The sequence below is a fragment of the Amyelois transitella genome, chromosome 23 (genome assembly GCF_032362555.1).
Source record: "Amyelois transitella isolate CPQ chromosome 23, ilAmyTran1.1, whole genome shotgun sequence".
Lineage (NCBI taxonomy): Eukaryota > Metazoa > Arthropoda > Insecta > Lepidoptera > Pyralidae > Amyelois > Amyelois transitella.
The window spans coordinates 1482069-1504678 of NC_083526.1; the positions used below are offsets into that span (position 1 = coordinate 1482069).

Sequence of the window (22610 nt, forward strand, 5' to 3'; positions counted from 1 at the left end):
TATATATATACATACATATAGTCACGTCTAGAGGTTGACAGAACCAGCAGCTTTAAAAAGACTGATAGTGAATCTTTGTAAAAAAGATTTTAAATTTCCGTTCGCAACTAGGGATCAATTTCGATTACTCACATAGCTATTATTTCTATGCTCTTGCGCATTGTCCAGGCCAAAGGTCAGGTACAAAATGAAACAAATCAAATCTATATCGGAGTCAATTTATTAGGAATACTTATAAATAACAATATTTGCATCAATACTGCTACAACCGGCGGCTTTCTCTATGAAGCTAGTTACAGCACACAGTTCAGCTGTCACATACGTTCATACACGCCCGAATATAAATACCACGGAACTGGAAGCCAAACTCCTACTTAAAAACCACAGATTAAAAACATGACCTTGAATGACCTTTGTATCAGATCCATATAGGATTTCAAATTTTTTACGCATAAATTTTCATTTATTTTGAAAACGACAATACCATCAATTTAAGGAGCTATTATGGACATCTTCATCTCGTTTTAATTCGGGTTTCTTTTATTTGTGTAATTAGAAAGAAAAAGTTTCCAAAGTCATTTTTCTTTCCTTAATTTACATGAGTGGCTTCCAGTTACAACTGCATTTTATAAGCAAAACCGTGCTATCTCTTTCACTCTTTAATAAGTAAGACAGAGACAGCACACCGAATATCCAAACTTATAAGCAATATCTTTTAAATCGTGCCATCTCTTTCTCCCCATAATAAAAAGACAGAGACAGCACGATAATATCAAATGATTCGGGCGTTTAGTGATGGATATAGAAAATGTTCGATTAATTATATCGAGTATCTATTTCAATTCTTTCTGCACCATCACTAGTTTCTTTGTAGAGATTATCCAAACTAAATTCCTAATCATTTCAGATTAATTCAAAACAAATATTGAAACTGACTTTATTTTTTCTTTTTTTATGCAGTAAATAAATGCAACATTTGAAATGAAATAAATGAATACTCGTGCCCTCCATAATAATACTGTCGTCTGACGTTTAATTTTAGATTGAACAATCTCTACATATTATGTGCTATTGAAAAAAAAATTGTTTGTTTACTTCTGTGCGAGTTTTTTTAAAAAATCATACTCGTATAAAAGACAAACACATTTACGTTATATTCATGCCTTTAACTTTTTTCTCAGTCACTTTATATAAACGTAAGAATCAAATTTGAAAATTTATTTTCAAATTCCCACGAGGACCAAACCGCGGCAAATATAATCCTACAAGGCCTTTTAATATTGCATTTTTTTTTCAACAGCACATAATTATATTTCAAAAATACAAATAGAAAATGCTTCGAGTGAGTATGATACAGGTAACGGTACAGTGGGCTACATACAAAAAGTATACTAGATCGAAACCTAGGTACGAGTATTAACGCATATGTAAAAATCAAATTACAATATTAACAAAATTTTTGGTAAAAGATGAGCCAAACAATCAAATTTACTGCCGTGAGAGCTGATGTGCTAGGTAATGCATATAAGTCGTATACTTTTATATTTAACTCACTGTACAATGTAGATTCATACAAAAATTCGGCGACAAATACATCAATAAATGGTTAGTTTTAGTTTCTGCGACTATCCGGCGAATCGGGTATAAATAACAAAAAAATCCCTATAGTTTTAGAATCACTACAAAGTTTATAAAGGAATAATATAAGCCTTATATTATTCAACTTTCATTATGTGCATTTAATAAAACTAAAAATAAATTAATAGGAAACGTTGCATTGATGAACATTGTAGAATATCAAAACTACAAAATAAAGCAAATACTATTTAAAAATAAACACACATAATTTAAACCAAAAACATACGAAACGTGACAACAAATTTCTAAAAGGCGGGTAGAATTTAAATCCAAATCATTACTACACAAAAAGCGATCAATTGATGTTATTGTGTGGCGTTCAAAAAGGTACCACTGGGCAGATCCTAGTTTCCGAAATATTTGAAAAGTTGTGAAAAATTGGTATAATTTTGCGATTTCAATTGATCGTAAGCAAGTAAATTATACAATAAGATATTTGAAAGTGTAACTTTGAAATTTTTGATGTGATTAAAATTAATTGTAATTTTTTTTTTTATATTAGACATGATCTAACAAATATTTCACTGAATGCACCCTTAACTCGATTCCACCCAAGTGGAACGCCACATACTCGTATGAACCCTGAATTCTGTGTTAGCAGTAAAACAGTAGTATTTTCAACTCGTTAATAATGTTGCCAGGTTAAAAAACCAAAAGTCCCCGAATCGCCGCTCTATGCGCTAACACATCGTTACAAATATTTGTACATATTGAGCTCCTAAGACCTTGAGCACGCCCAAATGTACCCATTCCAACGCATTTACTTCAAAGAGCAGTACTTTATATTTTATGGAGTATTCGCTTGTTTATTTCACGAATTCGAGTTGCAATTCAGGAATGCAGGATAGACGACTTGCCTCCGAAGCAAGGCACACGCGACGCCGTTTTTATCGCACGATAAACTGTTGCTGTTTCGCTTTTTATTATGATGTGAAACGGGACAGAGCTAGTTTATCGCGCGATAAAATCTAGGTCGCTTGTGCCATGCTTGTGCCGCTGATGAAGTTCGCGGGGAAACCTTAAACGCAGGCAGCTTTCAATAGAGTGACTTTCAAATTCTTGCGACAACACCAATAATTAATCTCACACGAACAAAGCTGAAACCGGACTGTTGTATATTACAAAAAGCGAATACTCCGTGCAACGCCAAACATACCTAAGTATTCACTTTAAATACATCTCTTGTCATGTTAAAAATATTCGGTTGCGTATAAAAACTATTGGCTTAAATCTTAATAAATAAAAAAGGCGCGAAAACAATAATCTAAAGTGAACACCTATCCGTTTGGCTTTCAGATGAACATTTTAATATTAATCTAACTTTGAATATAAATTACAATAAATATTAATGCTCGTTATACAGAGTGTTTTAGACCAAAACTTAGAGTAAGCGAATCAAAATAATCGAAACTATCGATTATCAAATTACTGTCTAATTATACTATGTATAATATTACCCATGTAAATTATACCAAAAAGAAAGTTTTTTTTAAGAAATTGAAGCTTACAAAGATTTATTAAATGTTTTTTGTATATTAATAACTTGTAAATTTTGTTTTATAACTCATCCCCTACAATGAAATTTCTACACTAAAACCCCCTGTATAAGAACATTCCTAAACCAATCGATTATTCTTTCATTGATTCAAATTTCGATAACCAATTCAATATTAACTTTTTTTGGCAATTTAAATTTGAAATCGAGAATTTGAATCGAAAAATGGCATCGATACGGACAATAGTATACTCAAATTAAAAAAAAAAGTTGTTCGACAAATTCAATAATATCTTACAATATTACCCTTGAAAAAACACCGCGATGCTAAAAACGACATTATTTTAGGCTTCTGAAATATTAAAATACAATACAAAGGTACACATCAAAATGCATTTATAATACTTACACACTAATATAATATGGAAGTATATATTTTTTTTTATACTGGCAATGTACAAAAAGATGGCGTAAAAATATGGTGGACTTGTGCGATTACTACATTTACAAATACCAACTTACTAACATTCACATCAGCCGGAAATAATATATCTACGTTCGACCGAAACCATAAATTACAGAAAATTTACTAAATATCATAGACAAATGATACATAGACAATTCGTTTCCATATTATTGCTAGATTCTAAAATTACCACTTAAGACTTTGGAATTTATTTGTTTTGCTTTCGTAAGAATGTTTCGTGTCCGTTGAATATAATTAAGACATTGGTTGTCATTTTGAATTAAAAAAAAATTCATCGTACATACATTTTTAAGTTGGCACTGTACATAATGAATATTGTAATTGGTTTTCATCATTTGATTATGTGAAAATGACAAAATTCCCAGTACTTTTATTTTATTCTCATCTGATTTCGTTTTAATAGTTTATTTTTTTTAGTTTATGATCTTTGATTGATAACAATCAAAGATAAGGACTATTTGCGCCCTTAAAACGCATCATATCTTTTAATTTACAATTATTTCATTCGAAAAACATTCACATTGAATCGCACCCAATTTTATACATGTAAGATCCGTTTTTACGTGTCAATTCTTTTTTACATCCCTGCTCAGTAAAATAAAGGCTAAATTTGATAATACACAATTATGGAGGCATTTAACCTTTAAGAAAATAAAAATAGCATAATAAAAAATAATATCAACTTAGTCTTATTTATATATTTTAAATAATTCTGTGCTATATACAAAAATATACATGACTTTTCTCTACACGCGAATACGTCCTTAGTGTAGTGGAAATAATTAATGAAAGTAGAAAAAAATGTATATGTAAAATAAGAAAAATAAAGAAAGTTCAGTCAAAAGTTGCATAATACTTTCACATATTAATTAAGGCAGGCTTTCTTAAAGAATGAAAAAAAAATATGATCAGAAAAAAATTACTTTCTAATATGATTTAGCAAATGTTGTTTTTTGTAAATTCCTTCTGATTCTGCTTTGTTCGAAAAACTAAAGGAAAAAGAAATAACGAAATTAAAAATACGAAGGCATTTTTTTATTACTATTTATCTAAATCTAGTATGTTCATATCTCTCTGTGTAGAAACATTTGCGCGATTACAAATCAATACGGGCAATGGACTTTCTCTTACAGCTAAATTGTTCATGATATTACTGCAAAACATTCAAAAACTTCCATTTAAAACTATTATATCAACAGTTGTATATCTGTCAAATTTCCTTATTTTCCCAAAGTTTCATTCTTTAGTTTTAATATTATGAATTATAACGAGTATGTTTGTCACAATTTATTGTGAAATATATTATCGTTGAGTTAGTAGTAGGTATCCCATAACACAAATCTTGAACATACTTGAGGCTAACTCAATCAGTATAATTTGTTGCGTATATTTTAATATTTTTTTTGTCATGGGATAAGAAAATAAATATAATGTTCCGGAGAAAATTCGTAGTCGGTTTTTGCAATTCCAAAATATGTCAAATTTAATTTAATACGAATTTCCTACATTTTACTTGTTCAGTTTATTACAACACATTACTTCATTTTAACAAAAAATACACGAAAAATTGCATTTTGCTATAATTGCATTACCTACTCAAAAGTCAACTTCCTATTCATCCGAAACCTCTTATAAGTCTTATCATATGCATGTCGTATCCAGGAATTGTACAAAATTAAAACATACATTTCTATATCCTACACACAAATATGCATTATTTCACAATGTTCCTACCATTAACAACTTCACCATTATTTTTATTCATGTTCCACATCCATATTTTTAACATTTGAAATCTTTTAAATGTCTGTATTCTAAAAAAAAAATTATCGAAAAAAATTTTTGTTTTGTAAAGATGTTAAAAACTTTTGTCAAAATTATAATTGAAAATAAACAAGGTCAGTGTATCAAATCAAAAATTTTACACAAGTTAGTTTAGTAGCAAATAAATGGTGGCTGATTATTAAAATTTCCCCTGACATAACAGTAAGCTTAATCTATAATGCAAGTCACTTGTCTATTTTTTTTTTAATTTCCTATAAAGCAAATAACAACAATTTTCTTTTCGGCTATTCATCCCTCCTATTTAAGGCGTTCTGTGTAAGGAATTACAGTTTTTTTTTTCTTTTCATCTAAACGTAACGCACATACTATTTTATTATAAATCCATAGTTGTTTATTCATTTGGTATTTCAAAGATTGATTACAAGTTCCATTAGTTTTGTGGATCTCCCCCCCCTGGAGGCGGTCAGCTGTGCGGCAGCAGGTGGTCGGGCACCGGCACCGGCCGCAGCCGCGCCGGCACCTGCTTCTGAGGGCACAGCGCCTGGCGCCAACCACGAAATGTTCAATTTTAAACGCCATTTTTGTTAATTAACAGACATGTTGAAAGTCGCTTTTGAATTTCGAATAATTTCGAATTTTTTTTAATAATGTGTCTAATTTATAATTACGAGAAAAATACGATTTTGCAAAACAAACAAAAGCGGGTATTTCAGGTTGAAAAAAAATATGAACTATGACTTCATTCAACTGTATGGCTTAAAAATGTAATTCAAATTGTAACAAGTTCCTAACGCAATCCCAAGTTTATTAGCCTATCCCTTAGTCGCCTTTTACAACAATAGTGCCGAAAAACACACGAAAAATTTGTATACTGTGTATAAAGTGAGTACACCGTATATTACGTTACTAGCTGTCCCGGCAAACGTTGTTTTACATTTTGTGGGTATGAAAAACAGATGTTTGCCGATACTCAGACCTAGACTCCATATGCTCACAAAATTTCATGAGAATCGGTCAAGCCGTTTCGTTGGAGTACAGGAACGAACATTGTGACACGAGAATTTTATATATATCTAATAAGAAACTATGTCAGCGCCATCTCTAATAGACCGAGCAAAGCTCGGTCAACCGGGTACTATAAATATATATATAAGATACTCACCTTTCTAACGAATGTAAAGCATCCGTTCGCTTCGTCAGCGGCGGGCACGTCGGCCGTCAATTGGAGGTCTACCGTCGGCGCTTCTCTGCCGTCCTCGCCTGCAAACGAATTATACATACATAATTCAAAAAATTCAAAAAAAATTCAAAATTTTTTATTCATTATTATAGGATATTATTATATCGCTTAATAATTGTCGTATGGTTTAACAACTTGGTTGACGTCAAATATATTACTTAAAAACTAAGTTTACTGCCGCTTCCAAGGCGTCAGTGCAGAAGAAGCGGTAACAAACTGCACTGCAGCATTTTCTTTAACAACGTCAACTTCACAATATTAAATTATACTTAGAATATATGTATGCATATATATAATTATACATACACACAATCACGGCTATTAGAGCGTCAGTGGTCAAATCGGTAAGGTACATACATACATATGGTCACGTTTAGGACTGATAGGCCACGTTCAGCTGCTTGGCTTCAAAGAGTGGCAGGTTGCTAGACCATCGCCTAAAAAAAGAATCCCAAGTTCGTCAGCATATCCCTTAGTCGCCTTTTACGACATTGATTGGAAAGAGATGGATTGGTCCTAGTCACGACCCTCAGTAATGTGGAATACGACGCATAAAGAGATCCTCCCGCCACCCTCTCCCCCCACTTTTTTATTATTATCACTTAAAGTGAGTGAGTGAGTTGGTCCCCCCCCACCTTTTTATTATTATCAATTAAAGTGAGTGAGTGAGTTGGTCCCCCCCCACCTTTTTATTATTATCAATTAAAGTGAGTGAGTGAGTTGCCCCCCACTTTTTTATTATTACATATCACTTTTAAGTGATAATAATAAATAAGTGGGGGGGGGACCAAGTTAATAATAACTCACCTCTAGCGAACACGTTCAATTCAGCAAAGCATCCGGTCTCCAACATCTCCGTCTGCCACGGAATGCTGACTGAGCCGGTGTTGAACTTGCCGTAGAAAGTGTCGTCGGCGGCGTCTAAGTTGACCCCTTTCACGGTCGAGAACTGTTCAATGTCGAGTTAATAATAACTTACCTCTAGCGAACACGTTCAATTCAGCAAAGCATCCGGTCTCCAACATCTCCGTCTGCCACGGGATGCTGACTGAGCCGGTGTTGAACTTGCCGTAGAAAGTGTCGTCGGCGGCGTCTAAGTTGACCCCTTTCACGGTCGAGAACTGTTCAATGTCGAGTTAATAATAACTTACCTCTAGCGAACACGTTCAATTCAGCAAAGCATCCGGTCTCCAACATCTCCGTCTGCCACGGGATGCTGACTGAGCCGGTGTTGAACTTGCCGTAGAAAGTGTCGTCGGCGGCGTCTAAGTTGACCCCTTTCACGGTCGAGAACTGTTCAATGTCGAGTTAATAATAACTTACCTCTAGCGAACACGTTCAATTCAGCAAAGCATCCGGTCTCCAACATCTCCGTCTGCCACGGGATGCTGACTGAGCCGGTGTTGAACTTGCCGTAGAAAGTGTCGTCGGCGGCGTCTAAGTTGACCCCTTTCACGGTCGAGAACTGTTCAATGTCGAGTTAATAATAACTTACCTCTAGCGAACACGTTCAATTCAGCAAAGCATCCGGTCTCCAACATCTCCGTCTGCCACGGGATGCTGACTGAGCCGGTGTTGAACTTGCCGTAGAAAGTGTCGTCGGCGGCGTCTAAGTTGACCCCTTTCACGGTCGAGAACTGTTCAATGTCGAGCACGTCTTTGGCGTAGACCGCGTGCGGCTGCAACGAAAAGATGTGTGATGATGATGATGATCAAGTTAAATAAAAATGATTAAAGAAATATATCTTGACGTTCTAACCTGTATGCGAAATATATATATCTAAGTATACAAAATTACTCTCACACCAAAGATTTACTCATAATTGTGGGGACCCATACATACATAAAGTCACGTCTATATCCCTTGCGGGGTAGATGAGAGCCAACAATCTTGAAAAAACTGACAGGCCACGTTCAGCTTTTTGGCTCGATGATAGAATTGACCCATCACGCGTTAAAATCGTGTAAATTACGCGCATCGTATGTCTCAAGGGGGTTCAGCAATATATTATATCAGTGTCATAGCGTTTTTTTAAACTTTAATTTTTTTTTAACAATAAAGTTACACTTATTAACGAACTCAGCGTAACGTTGCATTCTTAAATATGAAGGACAGCAAACTTCTTACAACAACTAAAGGCGTTCCAATCTCCACCTTTACCAATAGGCTATTTGACTGTATTAAAAATACACATTTCTTTTATGTCATCCGTCTTAATATTATTTTTTTGGAGCGATTTGTAATAACGCGAGATAAAAATATTGCATTATTTTAACAAATTCCGTCTCAGAAAATTAGGTTTATTTATGCAGCTGTCATGTGACTAAAAACGAACGTGATTGGCTATTTCTATTATGACGTCAATTATCCATAAACAGACTGTGGATCGTACCGTTCCTTAGTGTTCGCTATTATTTTTCAAGATTTTATAAGTGTTTGATCGCTCAGGATTACTCAGATAACATAGGTATTTAATAATGAAAACCAATTCCGCGAAAGCTGACAGTCGAAACCTACCAAAAGTGGACGCAATAATGGTTGGCGTCTTCTTCAAAGACAATCCAGATTTCTATGCTGCCGAACTGAGGAATGTGAAAACATCAATGTAATTATATCTTGGTAACCACTGATCTTAGATCATGATCTGAAACCACTTCTTGCGAATATTCAAATCCATCGGCAAAGAAAAAAACAGTTTCGTAGGAGATTTTATTGTTGTATTAGTGCATTGAGGCACTGCACAACATTTATAGGAACTCATTTTAATTATTTTCACACATATGACGTGGCACAAGTTAAATAAAACAAGAGAAAATCAAAACTTTTCGAAACACCAACAAGCTTTGTATGATATTTACACGAAATTTACGTCACTACATGCCATGGCCGCCATATTGCTAAAATTCGCGTTTTGGCGGCATATTTGAATATTTCATTTTCTTTTTCGATTTTTTAATAAAATAGCTGTAATAAAGGCAGAAAAGTATTTTTGTAGGGCTCCTTATAAACAAATAAATACCCTAAGATAGTTTTTAGAACTTTGTCAAATAGCCTATTTCTCCAACTCCAGTTTCCCAAAAAAAGCGATGCGCTTTAACACAAAAGCGAGCGAGCGAGCGCACTCAACTCACGAAGCGGTGCCGCGCCCAGTTGAGCAGCTGGAAGAAGCGGTGCGGCGAGCGAGCGAGCGCACACAGCTACAGCACAACCATCACTCACGTCGGGCACGAACGGCGCGGGCACCATGCCGGCCTCGAGCCGCGCCCAGTTGAGCAGCTGGAAGAAGCGGTGCGGCGAGCGAGCGAGCGCACACAGCTACAGCACAACCATCACTCACGTCGGGCACGAACGGCGCGGGCACCATGCCGGCCTCGAGCCGCGCCCAGTTGAGCAGCTGGAAGAAGCGGTGCGGCGAGCGAGCGAGCGCACACAGCTACAGCACAACCATCACTCACGTCGGGCACGAACGGCGCGGGCACCATGCCGGCCTCGAGCCGCGCCCAGTTGAGCAGCTGGAAGAAGCGGTGCGGCGAGCGAGCGAGCGCACACAGCTACAGCACAACCATCACTCACGTCGGGCACGAACGGCGCGGGCACCATGCCGGCCTCGAGCCGCGCCCAGTTGAGCAGCTGGAAGAAGCGGTGCGGCGAGCGAGCGAGCGCACACAGCTACAGCACAACCATCACTCACGTCGGGCACGAACGGCGCGGGCACCATGCCGGCCTCGAGCCGCGCCCAGTTGAGCAGCTGGAAGAAGCGGTGCGGCGAGCGAGCGAGCGCACACAGCTACAGCACAACCATCACTCACGTCGGGCACGAACGGCGCGGGCACCATGCCGGCCTCGAGCCGCGCCCAGTTGAGCAGCTGGAAGAAGCGGTGCGGCGAGCGAGCGAGCGCACACAGCTACAGCACAACCATCACTCACGTCGGGCACGAACGGCGCGGGCACCATGCCGGCCTCGAGCCGCGCCCAGTTGAGCAGCTGGAAGAAGCGGTGCGGCGAGCGAGCGAGCGCACACAGCTACAGCACAACCATCACTCACGTCGGGCACGAACGGCGCGGGCACCATGCCGGCCTCGAGCCGCGCCCAGTTGAGCAGCTGGAAGAAGCGGTGCGGCGAGCGAGCGAGCGCACACAGCTACAGCACAACCATCACTCACGTCGGGCACGAACGGCGCGGGCACCATGCCGGCCTCGAGCCGCGCCCAGTTGAGCAGCTGGAAGAAGCGGTGCGGCGAGCGAGCGAGCGCACACAGCTACAGCACAACCATCACTCACGTCGGGCACGAACGGCGCGGGCACCATGCCGGCCTCGAGCCGCGCCCAGTTGAGCAGCTGGAAGAAGCGGTGCGGCGAGCGAGCGAGCGCACACAGCTACAGCACAACCATCACTCACGTCGGGCACGAACGGCGCGGGCACCATGCCGGCCTCGAGCCGCGCCCAGTTGAGCAGCTGGAAGAAGCGGTGCGGCGAGCGAGCGAGCGCACACAGCTACAGCACAACCATCACTCACGTCGGGCACGAACGGCGCGGGCACCATGCCGGCCTCGAGCCGCGCCCAGTTGAGCAGCTGGAAGAAGCGGTGCGGCGAGCGAGCGAGCGCACACAGCTACAGCACAACCATCACTCACGTCGGGCACGAACGGCGCGGGCACCATGCCGGCCTCGAGCCGCGCCCAGTTGAGCAGCTGGAAGAAGCGGTGCGGCGAGCGAGCGAGCGCACACAGCTACAGCACAACCATCACTCACGTCGGGCACGAACGGCGCGGGCACCATGCCGGCCTCGAGCCGCGCCCAGTTGAGCAGCTGGAAGAAGCGGTGCGGCGAGCGAGCGAGCGCACACAGCTACAGCACAACCATCACTCACGTCGGGCACGAACGGCGCGGGCACCATGCCGGCCTCGAGCCGCGCCCAGTTGAGCAGCTGGAAGAAGCGGTGCGGCGAGCGAGCGAGCGCACACAGCTACAGCACAACCATCACTCACGTCGGGCACGAACGGCGCGGGCACCATGCCGGCCTCGAGCCGCGCCCAGTTGAGCAGCTGGAAGAAGCGGTGCGCGCGCACGTGGGCGGCGCCCCGGCGGCCCGCGCCGCAGCCCAGGCGCGCGCCCGGCGCCTTGGCCAGCAGCGCCGCGCACAGCGCCCGCGCGCACTCGCTGAACTTGCCCGAGTACTTCTCCGGCTCGCTCTACGGGCAAAACGACACATACGATACATATGCGCGCGCCCGGCGCCTTGGCCAGCAGCGCCGCGCACAGCGCCCGCGCGCACTCGCTGAACTTGCCCGAGTACTTCTCCGGCTCGCTCTACGGGCAAAACGACACATACGATACATATAATAATAATAAATTTATTTATTCAAGTGACCAATGACTCATTTTAGTTAGTAACAATACACTTATCCTAAGTTAGTAAGTAAACATAGATACGGTACAACGAATTTATTCTCATAAAAATACGATACGATAGATACGGTTAAACAAATTTATTCTCATAAAAGAATCGACGGCCTCTGTGACGCAGCAGTAGTACGCTTGTCTGTGACACCAGAGGTCCTGGGTTCGAATCCCGGCCAGGGCATGATGAGAAAAGAACTTTTTCTGATTGGCCTGGGTCTTGGATGTTTATCTATATAATTATTGATTATAAAAATATAGTATCATTAAGTTAGTATCTCGTAACACAAGTCTCGAACTTACTTCGAGGCTAACTCAATCTGTGTAATTTGTCCCGTATATATTTATTATTTATTTATAACTAGAGGCCGCCCGCGACTTCGTCCGCATGGAAACCCTATCAATCCCGCGGGAACTCTGGGATAAAAAGTAGCCTATGTGTTATTCTGGGTCTTCAGCTACCTACATACCAAATTTCATGGTAATCGGTTCAGTAGTTTTTGCGTGAAAGAGTAACAAACATCCATACAAACTTTCGCCTTTATAATAGTAGTAGGATCTACAAAAATTCACTTACAATGAGAACATACATACATACGTAAAATCACGCCTCTTACCCGGAGGGGTAGGCAGATACTACCTCTTTCCACTTGCCACGATCTCTGCATACTTCTTTCGCTTCATCCACATAACTCTCTTCATGCAAGCTCGGCGGTTTCGGATACTTTTGACCTTACCCTTTACCAGGACGTCCTTAATTTGATCAAGATACGTTCGTCTACGATGAGAACTTCATATAAAAACATTTAGTGGACGCGTACAAATTGACTGGTAGTTAAACAATAGGTAATAAATACAATTAAGATTTGACTTAAGATGATTTCCACAACTGACCTTGACCCTGCGATCGACCTCCTCCCGTTTGACCTTCTCCTTGCGCGCCCTGAACGGCGCTCGACCCTCGATCATCTCGTACACCAAACAGCCGAATGAAAACCAGTCTGGGCTGAATGTGTATCTTTCGTTGTCTATGACCTGCAAGAGAAAAAAAAATGTAGGTACAATAAGTAAATTATAGTACATACATATATATACCTTTTGGGTAAGACAGAGCCAACAGTCTTGAAAATACTGATAAACCACGTTCAGCTGTTTTGCCTAATGACATAAGTGAAATTCAAATAGCGACATACGTGTATTGCGGATAAACATGTACATACATACAAACAAACATAAATACATACATACAGGTCAAACTGAGACCATGTCTTTTTTGAATGCGCTTAATATCATAAACTTAAACAAAAAGGCGGACGGAGTGTGGCTTCAAAAAAAGTGAAGCATCGTAATGGCGGCGTTGTGTAGATATGTAAGTGACAGAAAACTAGCCGTTTCGTTAGATAATCTGTTCAAATTACACTGTCACACGTCGCAATGGCGGCCGACTGTCACACCGTTGGCGAGAGTGTGCGTGATGCGTGTATATACATTGGTGCTTCATTTTGCACTATAGTAAAGTCCTTCTGCTTTTTGTCTACATCTATGATAAAAAAAATTGAAATCTTTTCCCTTCATTATTATTAACTAGAGGCCGCCCGCGACTTTGTCCGCATGGAAACCCTATCAATCCCGCATGAACTCTGGGATAAAAATTAACCTATATGTTATTCTGGGTCTTCAGCTCCCTGCCTATCATGCCAATTTCATCGTAATCGGTTCCGTTGTTTTTGCGTGAAAGAGCAACAAACATCCGTACTGACATCCTGACATACTAACAAAATTTTGCATTTATAATATTATTTGACGGCCTCTGTGGCGCAGCGGTAGTACGCTTGTCTGTAACACCGGAGGTCCCGGGTTCGAATCCCGGCCAGAGCATGATGAAAAAAGGACTTTTTCTGATTGGCCTGGCTCTTGGATGTTTGTCTATATAAGTATTCATTATAAAATATAGTATCGTTGAGTTAGTATCTCGTATCTCAAGTCTCGAACTCACTTTGAGGCTAACTCAATCATACACTGATTGAGTTAGCCTGTCCCGTATAGATTTATTTATTAGTAGATAGGACGTGGATGCCGTGTGGTTCCCGGCAGTGCCGTATGGTTCCCGGCACCAATACAAAAAAGAATATGACCACTCCATCTCTTTCCCATGGATGTCGTAAAAGGCGACTAAGGGATAGGCTTACAAACTTGGGATTCTTTTTTTAGGCGATGGGCTAGCAACCTGTCACTATTTGATCCTCAATCCTATCATTAAGCCAAATAGCTGAACGTTAATATCGTAGACGTAAAACAAAAAGGCGGACGGAGTGTGGCCTGAAAAAAAGTGAAGCATCGTCATGGCCGCGGTACAGAAAACCAGCCGTTTCGTGAATCCGTGTAATTTGTGTCCCGTATAGATAGATTTATGTATTATTTATTAATAGGATGTGGATTGAGGACGTCCTGGTAAAGGGTCAGGTCAAAAGTACCCGAAACCGCCGAGCTTTTATGAAGAGAGTTATGAATGTGGATGAAGCGAAGGAAATATGCAGAGATCGTGGCAAGTGGAAAGAGGTAGTCTCTGCCTACCACTCCGGGAAAGAGGCGTGATTTTATGTATGTATTAATATTTGCTCACCTGCATGCTAGTTGATTTATGTATATGTAAAAAAACTATGTGAATCATGCAAACAAATCATTCTATTGTATTGTATTGTGTATGTGTGCGTGTACACTGTGCAGTGTAGTTACCTCCGGCGCCATGTAGCCGACGGTGCCCACGCGGCCGCGCACGCTGCCGCCCTCGGGCACGTCCACGGCGAGCCCCAGGTCCGAGATGCGCACGTGGCCCGCGTCGTCCAGCAGTATGTTCTCTGGTTTGCAGTCTCTGTTGGGAGTTATAAAAAGGTAAAACAGATATGTTTAGTCTCTGATTTGCAGTCTCTGTTGACAGTTATAAAAAGGTAAAACAGATATGTTTAGTCTCTGATTTGCAATCTCTGTTGACAGTTATAAAAAGTAAAAACAGATATGTTTAGTCTCTGGTTTGCAGTCTCTGTTGACAGTTATAAAAAGGTAAAACAGATATGTTTAGTCTCTGATTTGCAATCTCTGTTGACAGTTATAAAAAGTAAAAACAGATATGTTTAGTCTCCGGTTTGCAGTCTCTGTTGACAGTTATAAAAAGTAAAAACAGATATGTTTAGTCTCCGTTTTGCAGTTTCTGTTGACAGTTATAAAAAGTAAAAACAGATATGTTTAGTCTCTGGTTTGCAGTCTCTGTTGACAGTTATAAAAAGTAAAAACAGATATGTTTAGTCTCCGTTTTGCAGTTTCTGTTGACAGTTATAAAAAGTAAAAACAGATATGTTTAGTCTCTGGTTTGCAGTCTCTGTTGCGAGTTATAAAAAGAAAAAAAAACAGATATGTTTAGTCTCTGGTTTGCAGTCTCTGTTGCGAGTTAATTTAAAAAAAAAAAACAGATATGTTTAGTCTCTGGTTTGCAGTCTCTGTTGCGAGTTATAAAAAGGAAAATCAGATATGTTTAGTACCTACTTCCGTATATCTATGTATATAAAACTGTTCCGTTACTTAGTGACTGACTGACTGACTAACAATGCACAGCACGAACATAGAAACTGGAAATCCATATAATAGTTACCATATAATAGAAAATAGTAACAGAACGATATCTGTAATTGAAAGATAATGGCCAAAAATCTATAGGTATGGGAAAACTTTATGAGACCAGCAAATGACAAAAATTTATTTTTTTGGAATTTCTGTCTGTCTGTATGTTCGTACTCGCAAAACTTAAAAAACTATTGCTCTTATTTAGATGTGGTTTACTCAGATGCGTTAGACTTAGTCCAACTTAGAAACTGTTACAAAAAAAAAAAATCCCCCCCACCCCTTTTAAGGGACAATACTTTTAAAAAGGGGTTTTTGAAAACTTTTTCTGTGAACTCTTGAAATTTCTCGCGGATTCGGAAATAAACGGGATGTTTCGTTATACGCGGTCGGAGTCACGAACGTCCCGTAATCATATAATAACGTGATTAACAAGAAAGCGAAGACGTTGAAAGAGACATTGCAAACAAAGAAACAAACAAACTCACCTATATACGATGCCCATCTTGTGCAAATGCTCCAAACCGCACGCGACTTGCGCCGCGTAGAACCTCGCCCTCTCCAAGCCTAAGCCCGTGTCAGCGCCGCACATGTTGTAGATGTGAAACTTTAGATCTCCACCTGTGAAAGTATTTAAAAAAAATTTAAGAAAAACACGTTACATATATATATATATATAATGTCACGCTTCATTCTCTGAAGAGAAGACGAAGACTACAAATTTTGCATTACTTGCCACGATCTGCCTCTGTGGCGCAGCGGTAGTGCGCTTGTTTGTGACACCGGAATTCCCGGGTTCGAATCCCGGCCAGGGAATAATGAGAAACTAACTTTTTCTCAATGGCCTGGGTCTTGGATGTTTATCTTTATAAGTATTTGTTATAAAACATTGTATTGTTAATTTGCCTCGTATATATTTATTTATTTATCCTCCTGCATACATCTTTCGCTTCATACACATTCATAAATCTTTTTGTGCAACCACTTATCAAATAATTAGTATACTCTTAATCCGACATTTCCCCAGGTAGTCCCTGATGTAATCAATTTACGTCCACAGTCGAATCTTTGTTCCTTTAGTCACCCTTTACGAGATAAAGAACTACATTGCGTTTCCTCTCGCTGAATGGGGAATGCATTATTATAAAAGAGATTCTATTCTTGATACCACGAATTAGGTCTTTACGTGGTCACCTTTCTTTCTCAAACAAATGAACTATTACAGCTGAATAATTACAGAAATCCTATTCGACTGAAAATAGATCTGATAATAGCATTGTTCTGTGTGACCACGAGATATTACGTGTATGCTACGTGTGACGTAAGTGTTATAATCATTTGTTCACTAGCTTTAACACGCAGATTCACCCGCTTTCACACGAAAGAATATAGACTCTTCCAAATTCCACGGGAACCATACTTTTTACGGGGATGAAAAGTACCTATATCCTTCTCTAGATATTTATTTCATTCAAACATATTCACGTCTATATCCTTTGCGGGGTAGACAGGGTGAGCAATTTTGAAAGACTGACAGGCCACGTTCAGCTGTTAGGCTTAATGCTAGAATTGGTATTCAAATAGTGACAGGTTGCTAGCCCATCGCCTATAAGAAGAATCCCAAGTTTATATGCCTATCCCTTAGTCGCATTTCACAACATCCAAGGGAAAGAGATAGAGCGGTCCTATTTTTTTTATATTGGTGCCGTAAACCACACGGCACTTCTTCTCCAGACTCTTAATTGTATATACGAAGGAATTTCAAGGAGATTGGGTATATAAAAGAAACATAGAAACAGACAAATGTTCTTTTGTAGGTGGAGCAGAATTCTCACGAGCGAAGCTGCAGGTAAAGTTAGTATTTGTACAGGGTGGGCCAGGAATTAGTTAACATTTTAAAAAATCATTAAAAAAAACTATTATTTTTACATCAAAAATTATTTATTTAAGAGATAGCTTATAAAAGGGAAATTACTTTTTAAAAATAATATCATTTAAATAGCCACCATCACGGCGTTGGCATTCCTCTAAACGAGCACGAAAATTTTCGAATACTCGACAAATTTGGATCGCGCCGAACTGAAGCTGAATCTCTCTGCACGTTCTCATCACTCCGTGAAGTCCGTGGGCCGCCGGTTTGCTTCACATTTAGCGTGGATCCGGTCTCTTCAAATTTGTTTACCCATTTCTTTATTAAAACTGAGCTTGAGCACTCATTTAGGTCGTGTAAATGGAATTCCACGCGAAATAGACGCCGCACAGTGATGAGCGAACTATTGTTTAAATAAAATTGAAAACTGAGCTAGCTGTTAGACCTCTCCCGGCACCACGCCCCTCTGCTGTATGCGCGCGAAGTCAAATTCAAATGTAAACAAATTCATGGCCCACCCTGTATATTACATACATACCTACTCGTATAAGAGGAAAATGACGTAGGAAGTACGTCCTATATTTCATCAATTATAACATCCATAAGGAATCCAATATTTTAATATTTAATGTCCCCATTGACCCAGAAAGTAATCGTATTATCAGTATTATGATAAATACATAGTCTGTACAAATGTCAATGTCTCTAAGTTTTTAATTAATTAGTCTGTGTGGGCAGGGAATGGCAAGGAGTTAGCCGTCTTTTTTAATTTGAATAAATTTATTCATTCATATAATCACGTCTATGTCCCTCGCGGGGTAGACAAAGCCAGCAGTCTTGAAAGACTGATAGGCCACGTTCAGCTGTTAGGCTTAATGATATAAATCAAGATTGTAATAGTGACAGGTTGCTAGCCCATCGCCCAAAAGAAGAATCCCTAGTTTATAAGCCTATCCCTTAGTCGCCCTTAACGACATCCGTGAGAACGAGATGGGAGTGGTCCTATTCTTTTTTAGTTGACAATAAATAAGGAGTTAATCCGATAAAGTGGTAATTCTGCAATATACCAACCAACCAATGACAACAAAATACTCACCTTTCATTACAGTTAGAGCGAGAAAGAACGCGTCTTTCGTCTCGCACGCGTACGCCAAGTTGACAGTTAGTTCGCTAAAGTGTTACTTCCGAAATATACAAATCAAGCAATGAAAGAACGGAAAGGAAAAAACTCACCGTTCATTATAGTTAGAACGAGACAGAGCGCGTCTTTCGTCTCGCACACAAAGTTGACAGTTAATCCGCTAGCGTTACTTCCGAAATATACCACTCAACCAATGACAGAACGGAAAGAAGAGAGGTAAATACTCACCGTTCATTATAGTTAGAACGAGACAGAGCGCGTCTTTCGTCTCGTAAGCGTACGCCAAGTTGACAACGAATCTCGAGTTGATTCGCTGCAGTATTTGCTTCTCAATGAGAACCATAGCTTCGCCTTTACGTTTCTTTATTCTCTTCTTCTCCAGTTTTTTGCAAGCGTACATTTTACCCGTCGCTCGAACCTGTAAATTGCGAAACACTGAAGTTAATAATGCGGGTGTGCCGTGTGGTTCCCGGCACCATTAGAAAAAGGAATAAGACCACTCCCATCTCTTACCCATGGATGTCGTAAAGGGTGACTAAGGGATAGGCTTATTAACTTGGGATTATTCTTCTTTTAGGCGACGGGCTAGCAACCAGCCAAACAGCTGAACGTGGCCTATCATTATTTTTAAGAGTGTAGCCTCTGTATACCCCGCAAAGGATATGAACTTGATTATATCCCGGTCAGGGCATGATGAGAAAATAACTTTTTCTCACTGGCCTGAGTCTTGGATGTTTATCTATATAAGTATTTATTATAAAACCTTATATCGTTAATTTGCCCCGTATATATTTATTTATTTATCCCTGCATACCTCTTTCGCTTCATACACAATATTAATTATAAAATAAAGTACCGTTGAGTTAGTATCTTGTAACACAAGTCTCGAACTCACCCCGAGGCTAACCTGTGCAATTTGCCCCTTTTATATATTCATACCTATTTATTTCACAAGGTACCGCGTATCACACAATCGTCACAATAGCTCGCTCACCCGACATGCGCAGACCTCCCCAAATCCGCCTTTCCCCAGCACCCTGTACATCCGGAACGTGTGTTGGGTCACCGGCTGGGCCTCCAGCCACTTCCATTGGAGGTACCGGTGGAAGTACATTGATCTTTCATACCTATTTATTTCACAAGGTACCGCGTATCACACAATCGTCACAATAGCTCGCTCACCTGACATGCGCAGACCTCCCCAAATCCGCCTTTCCCCAGCACCCTGTACATCCGGAACGTGTGTTGGGTCACCGGCTGGGCCTCCAGCCACTTCCATTGCAGGTACCGGTGGAAGTACATTGATCTTTCATACCTATTTATTTCACAAGGTACCGCGTATCACACAATCGTCACAATAGCTCGCTCACCTGACATGCGCAGACCTCCCCAAATCCGCCTTTCCCCAGCACCCTGTACATCCGGAACGTGTGCTGGGTCACCGGCTGGGCTTCCAGCCACTTCCACTGCAGGTACCGGTGGAAATACATTGATCTTTCATACCTATTTATTTCACAAGGTACCGCGTATCACACAATCGTCACAATAGCTCGCTCACCTGACATGCGCACACCTCCCCAAATCCGCCTTTCCCCAGCACCCTGTACATCCGGAACGTGTGCTGGGTCACCGGCTGGGCCTCCAGCCACTTCCACTGCAGGTACCGGTGGAAGTACATTGATCTTTCATACCTATTTATTTCACAAGGTACCGCGTATCACACAATCGTCACAATAGCTCGCTCACCTGACATGCGCACACCTCCCCAAATCCGCCTTTCCCCAGCACCCTGTACATCCGGAACGTGTGCTGTGTCACCGGCTGGGCCTCCAGCCACTTCCACTGCAGGTACCGGTGGAAGTACATTGATCTTTCATACCTATTTATTTCACAAGGTACCGCGTATCACACAATCGTCACAATAGCTCGCTCACCTGACATGCGCACACCTCCCCAAATTCGCCTTTCCCCAGCACCCTGTACATCCGGAACGTGTGCTGGGTCACCGGCTGGGCCTCCAGCCACTTCCACTGCAGGTACCGGTGGAAGTACATTGATCTTTCATACCTATTTATTTCACAAGGTACCGCGTATCACACAATCGTCACAATAGCTCGCTCACCTGACATGCGCACACCTCCCCAAATCCGCCTTTCCCCAGCACCCTGTACATCCGGAACGTGTGCTGGGTCACCGGCTGGGCCTTCAGCCACTTCCATTGCAGGTACCGGTGGAAGTACATTGATCTTTCATACCTATTTATTTCACAAGGTACCGCGTATCACACAATCGTCACAATAGCTCGCTCACCTGACATGCGCAGACCTCCCCAAAACCGCCCTTGCCCAGCACCCTGTACATCCGGAACGTGTGCTGGGTCACCGGCTGGGCCTCCAGCCACTTCCACTGCAGGTACCGGTGGAAGTACATTGATCTTTCGAACTCGGCGAACGGAGTGCCCGCCAAGAAACTCTTCACGCATCGCATGCACTCAGAGAATATGTCTTTAGTGCCACCTGGTGAGACAGAATTCTAGTAGATTCAAGACGAAATGCAGTCGATGGAATATTACAATCGATAAAAGACAAAAAAGAAATTGTAGATTCAAGAAAACTACCGTCGAATGAAAAGTAAAGACGATAAAAGGCAATTCATATTGAAATTTTTCATTCATTATTATGGGACATTTCAATGTCGCTTAATAATTGTCATTATCTTCTGGTTTCACAACATTGGTTGACATCAAATAAATTATTTAAAAATAAGTTTACTGCCGCTTCCAATGCGTCAGTGCAGAAGAAGCGGTAATAAGCTGTACTGCAGAATTTTCTTCATATACGTCAACTTCACAATTATTCAAACTTAGAATAGAAACGTGTACGAGAGAAAACATTGTTATGATTAATTGATTTATACGAAATTTAAATTGTATAAAAACTACTAATTTATATTTTAATAACTTTTAAATCTCAAAAACCACACGACCAATTTTGATATTTGGCACATAGGCAGACAAAACTTTCAGGAGTAACATGTGAATATCTCTTAGTACCTAAGTTTCTAGCTGTTGAAATTACGGTACATTTATAAAGATTGGAGTATCATATCCTTAAAGAAAAAGGACACTGTTTTTCTTATAATTATTTTTTTATTTTCCCACTAATCAACAATGAATGGCTGACTTTATAACCTTTGAGCAGAAATTATCAGTGAACAGTCAGTGACGATCAAAGTTAGTCAAAATTCAAGATTCCCAAGTATCTGTGATACATCAGATGAAGCCTCTAAATGAATTAAAAGCATCTCAAAAACGTCCATCGCACGACTAGAGACAGCTTCACAATCATTTAACCCAACTGAAAATTGCCGTGTGGTTCCCGGCACCATTACAAAAAATAATAGGACCACTCCGTCTCTATCCCATGGATGTCGTAAAAGGCGACTAAGGGATAGGCTTACAAACTTGGGATTCTTCATTAGACGATGGGCTAGCAACCTGTCACTATTTGAATCTCAATTCTATCATTAAGCCAAATAGCTGAACGTGGCCACATTCAGCTATTCCAGTCTTGAAAAGACTGAATGGCCATTCAGTCTTTTCAAGACTGTTGGCTCTGTCTACCCCGCAAGGGATATAGACGTGAAGGGAAGGGAGAAGGGATGTATGTATGAATACTGAACGGCATACCTTCTAGGGAGGATTTCGCCTCCTCAATGACCGTCGAACTCAGAACGTCGGTGACAGCATCTCCGTCGTCAGTCAGGAACCGCGCGAACACCTCTGTGGCGAGCGCAGTCCGCGACTCTTCCACTTCCACCTCGTACTTCTCCGCCTGTACTGAAGCAATGCGGACTCACTCATCAGTTGTTGCACGGTGGTTATATACATACATACATATGGTCACGTCTATATCCCTTGCGGGGCAGACAGAGCCAT

The 22610-nt window shown here is 40.7% G+C and overlaps 1 protein-coding gene across 1 annotated transcript in view; it reads right to left on the reverse strand.

Annotated features, from left to right (window-relative positions):
- Positions 1-202: 202 nt before the first annotated feature.
- LOC106140129 (G protein-coupled receptor kinase 2) overlaps positions 203-22610 on the reverse strand; it is a 64794-nt gene continuing 42386 nt past the window's right edge. The window contains exons 4-13 of the mRNA XM_060950924.1: positions 22362-22506; positions 20984-21189; positions 18902-19091; positions 16151-16283; positions 14784-14919; positions 12942-13082; positions 11636-11839; positions 7625-8324; positions 6568-6665; positions 203-5946 (exon numbers count right to left, since the gene is read on the reverse strand). Coding sequence (XP_060806907.1) covers positions 8115-8324; positions 11636-11839; positions 12942-13082; positions 14784-14919; positions 16151-16283; positions 18902-19091; positions 20984-21189; positions 22362-22506 — 1365 coding nt within the window. The 3' untranslated portion in view covers positions 203-5946; positions 6568-6665; positions 7625-8114. The remainder of the gene's footprint in view (positions 5947-6567; positions 6666-7624; positions 8325-11635; positions 11840-12941; positions 13083-14783; positions 14920-16150; positions 16284-18901; positions 19092-20983; positions 21190-22361; positions 22507-22610) is intronic.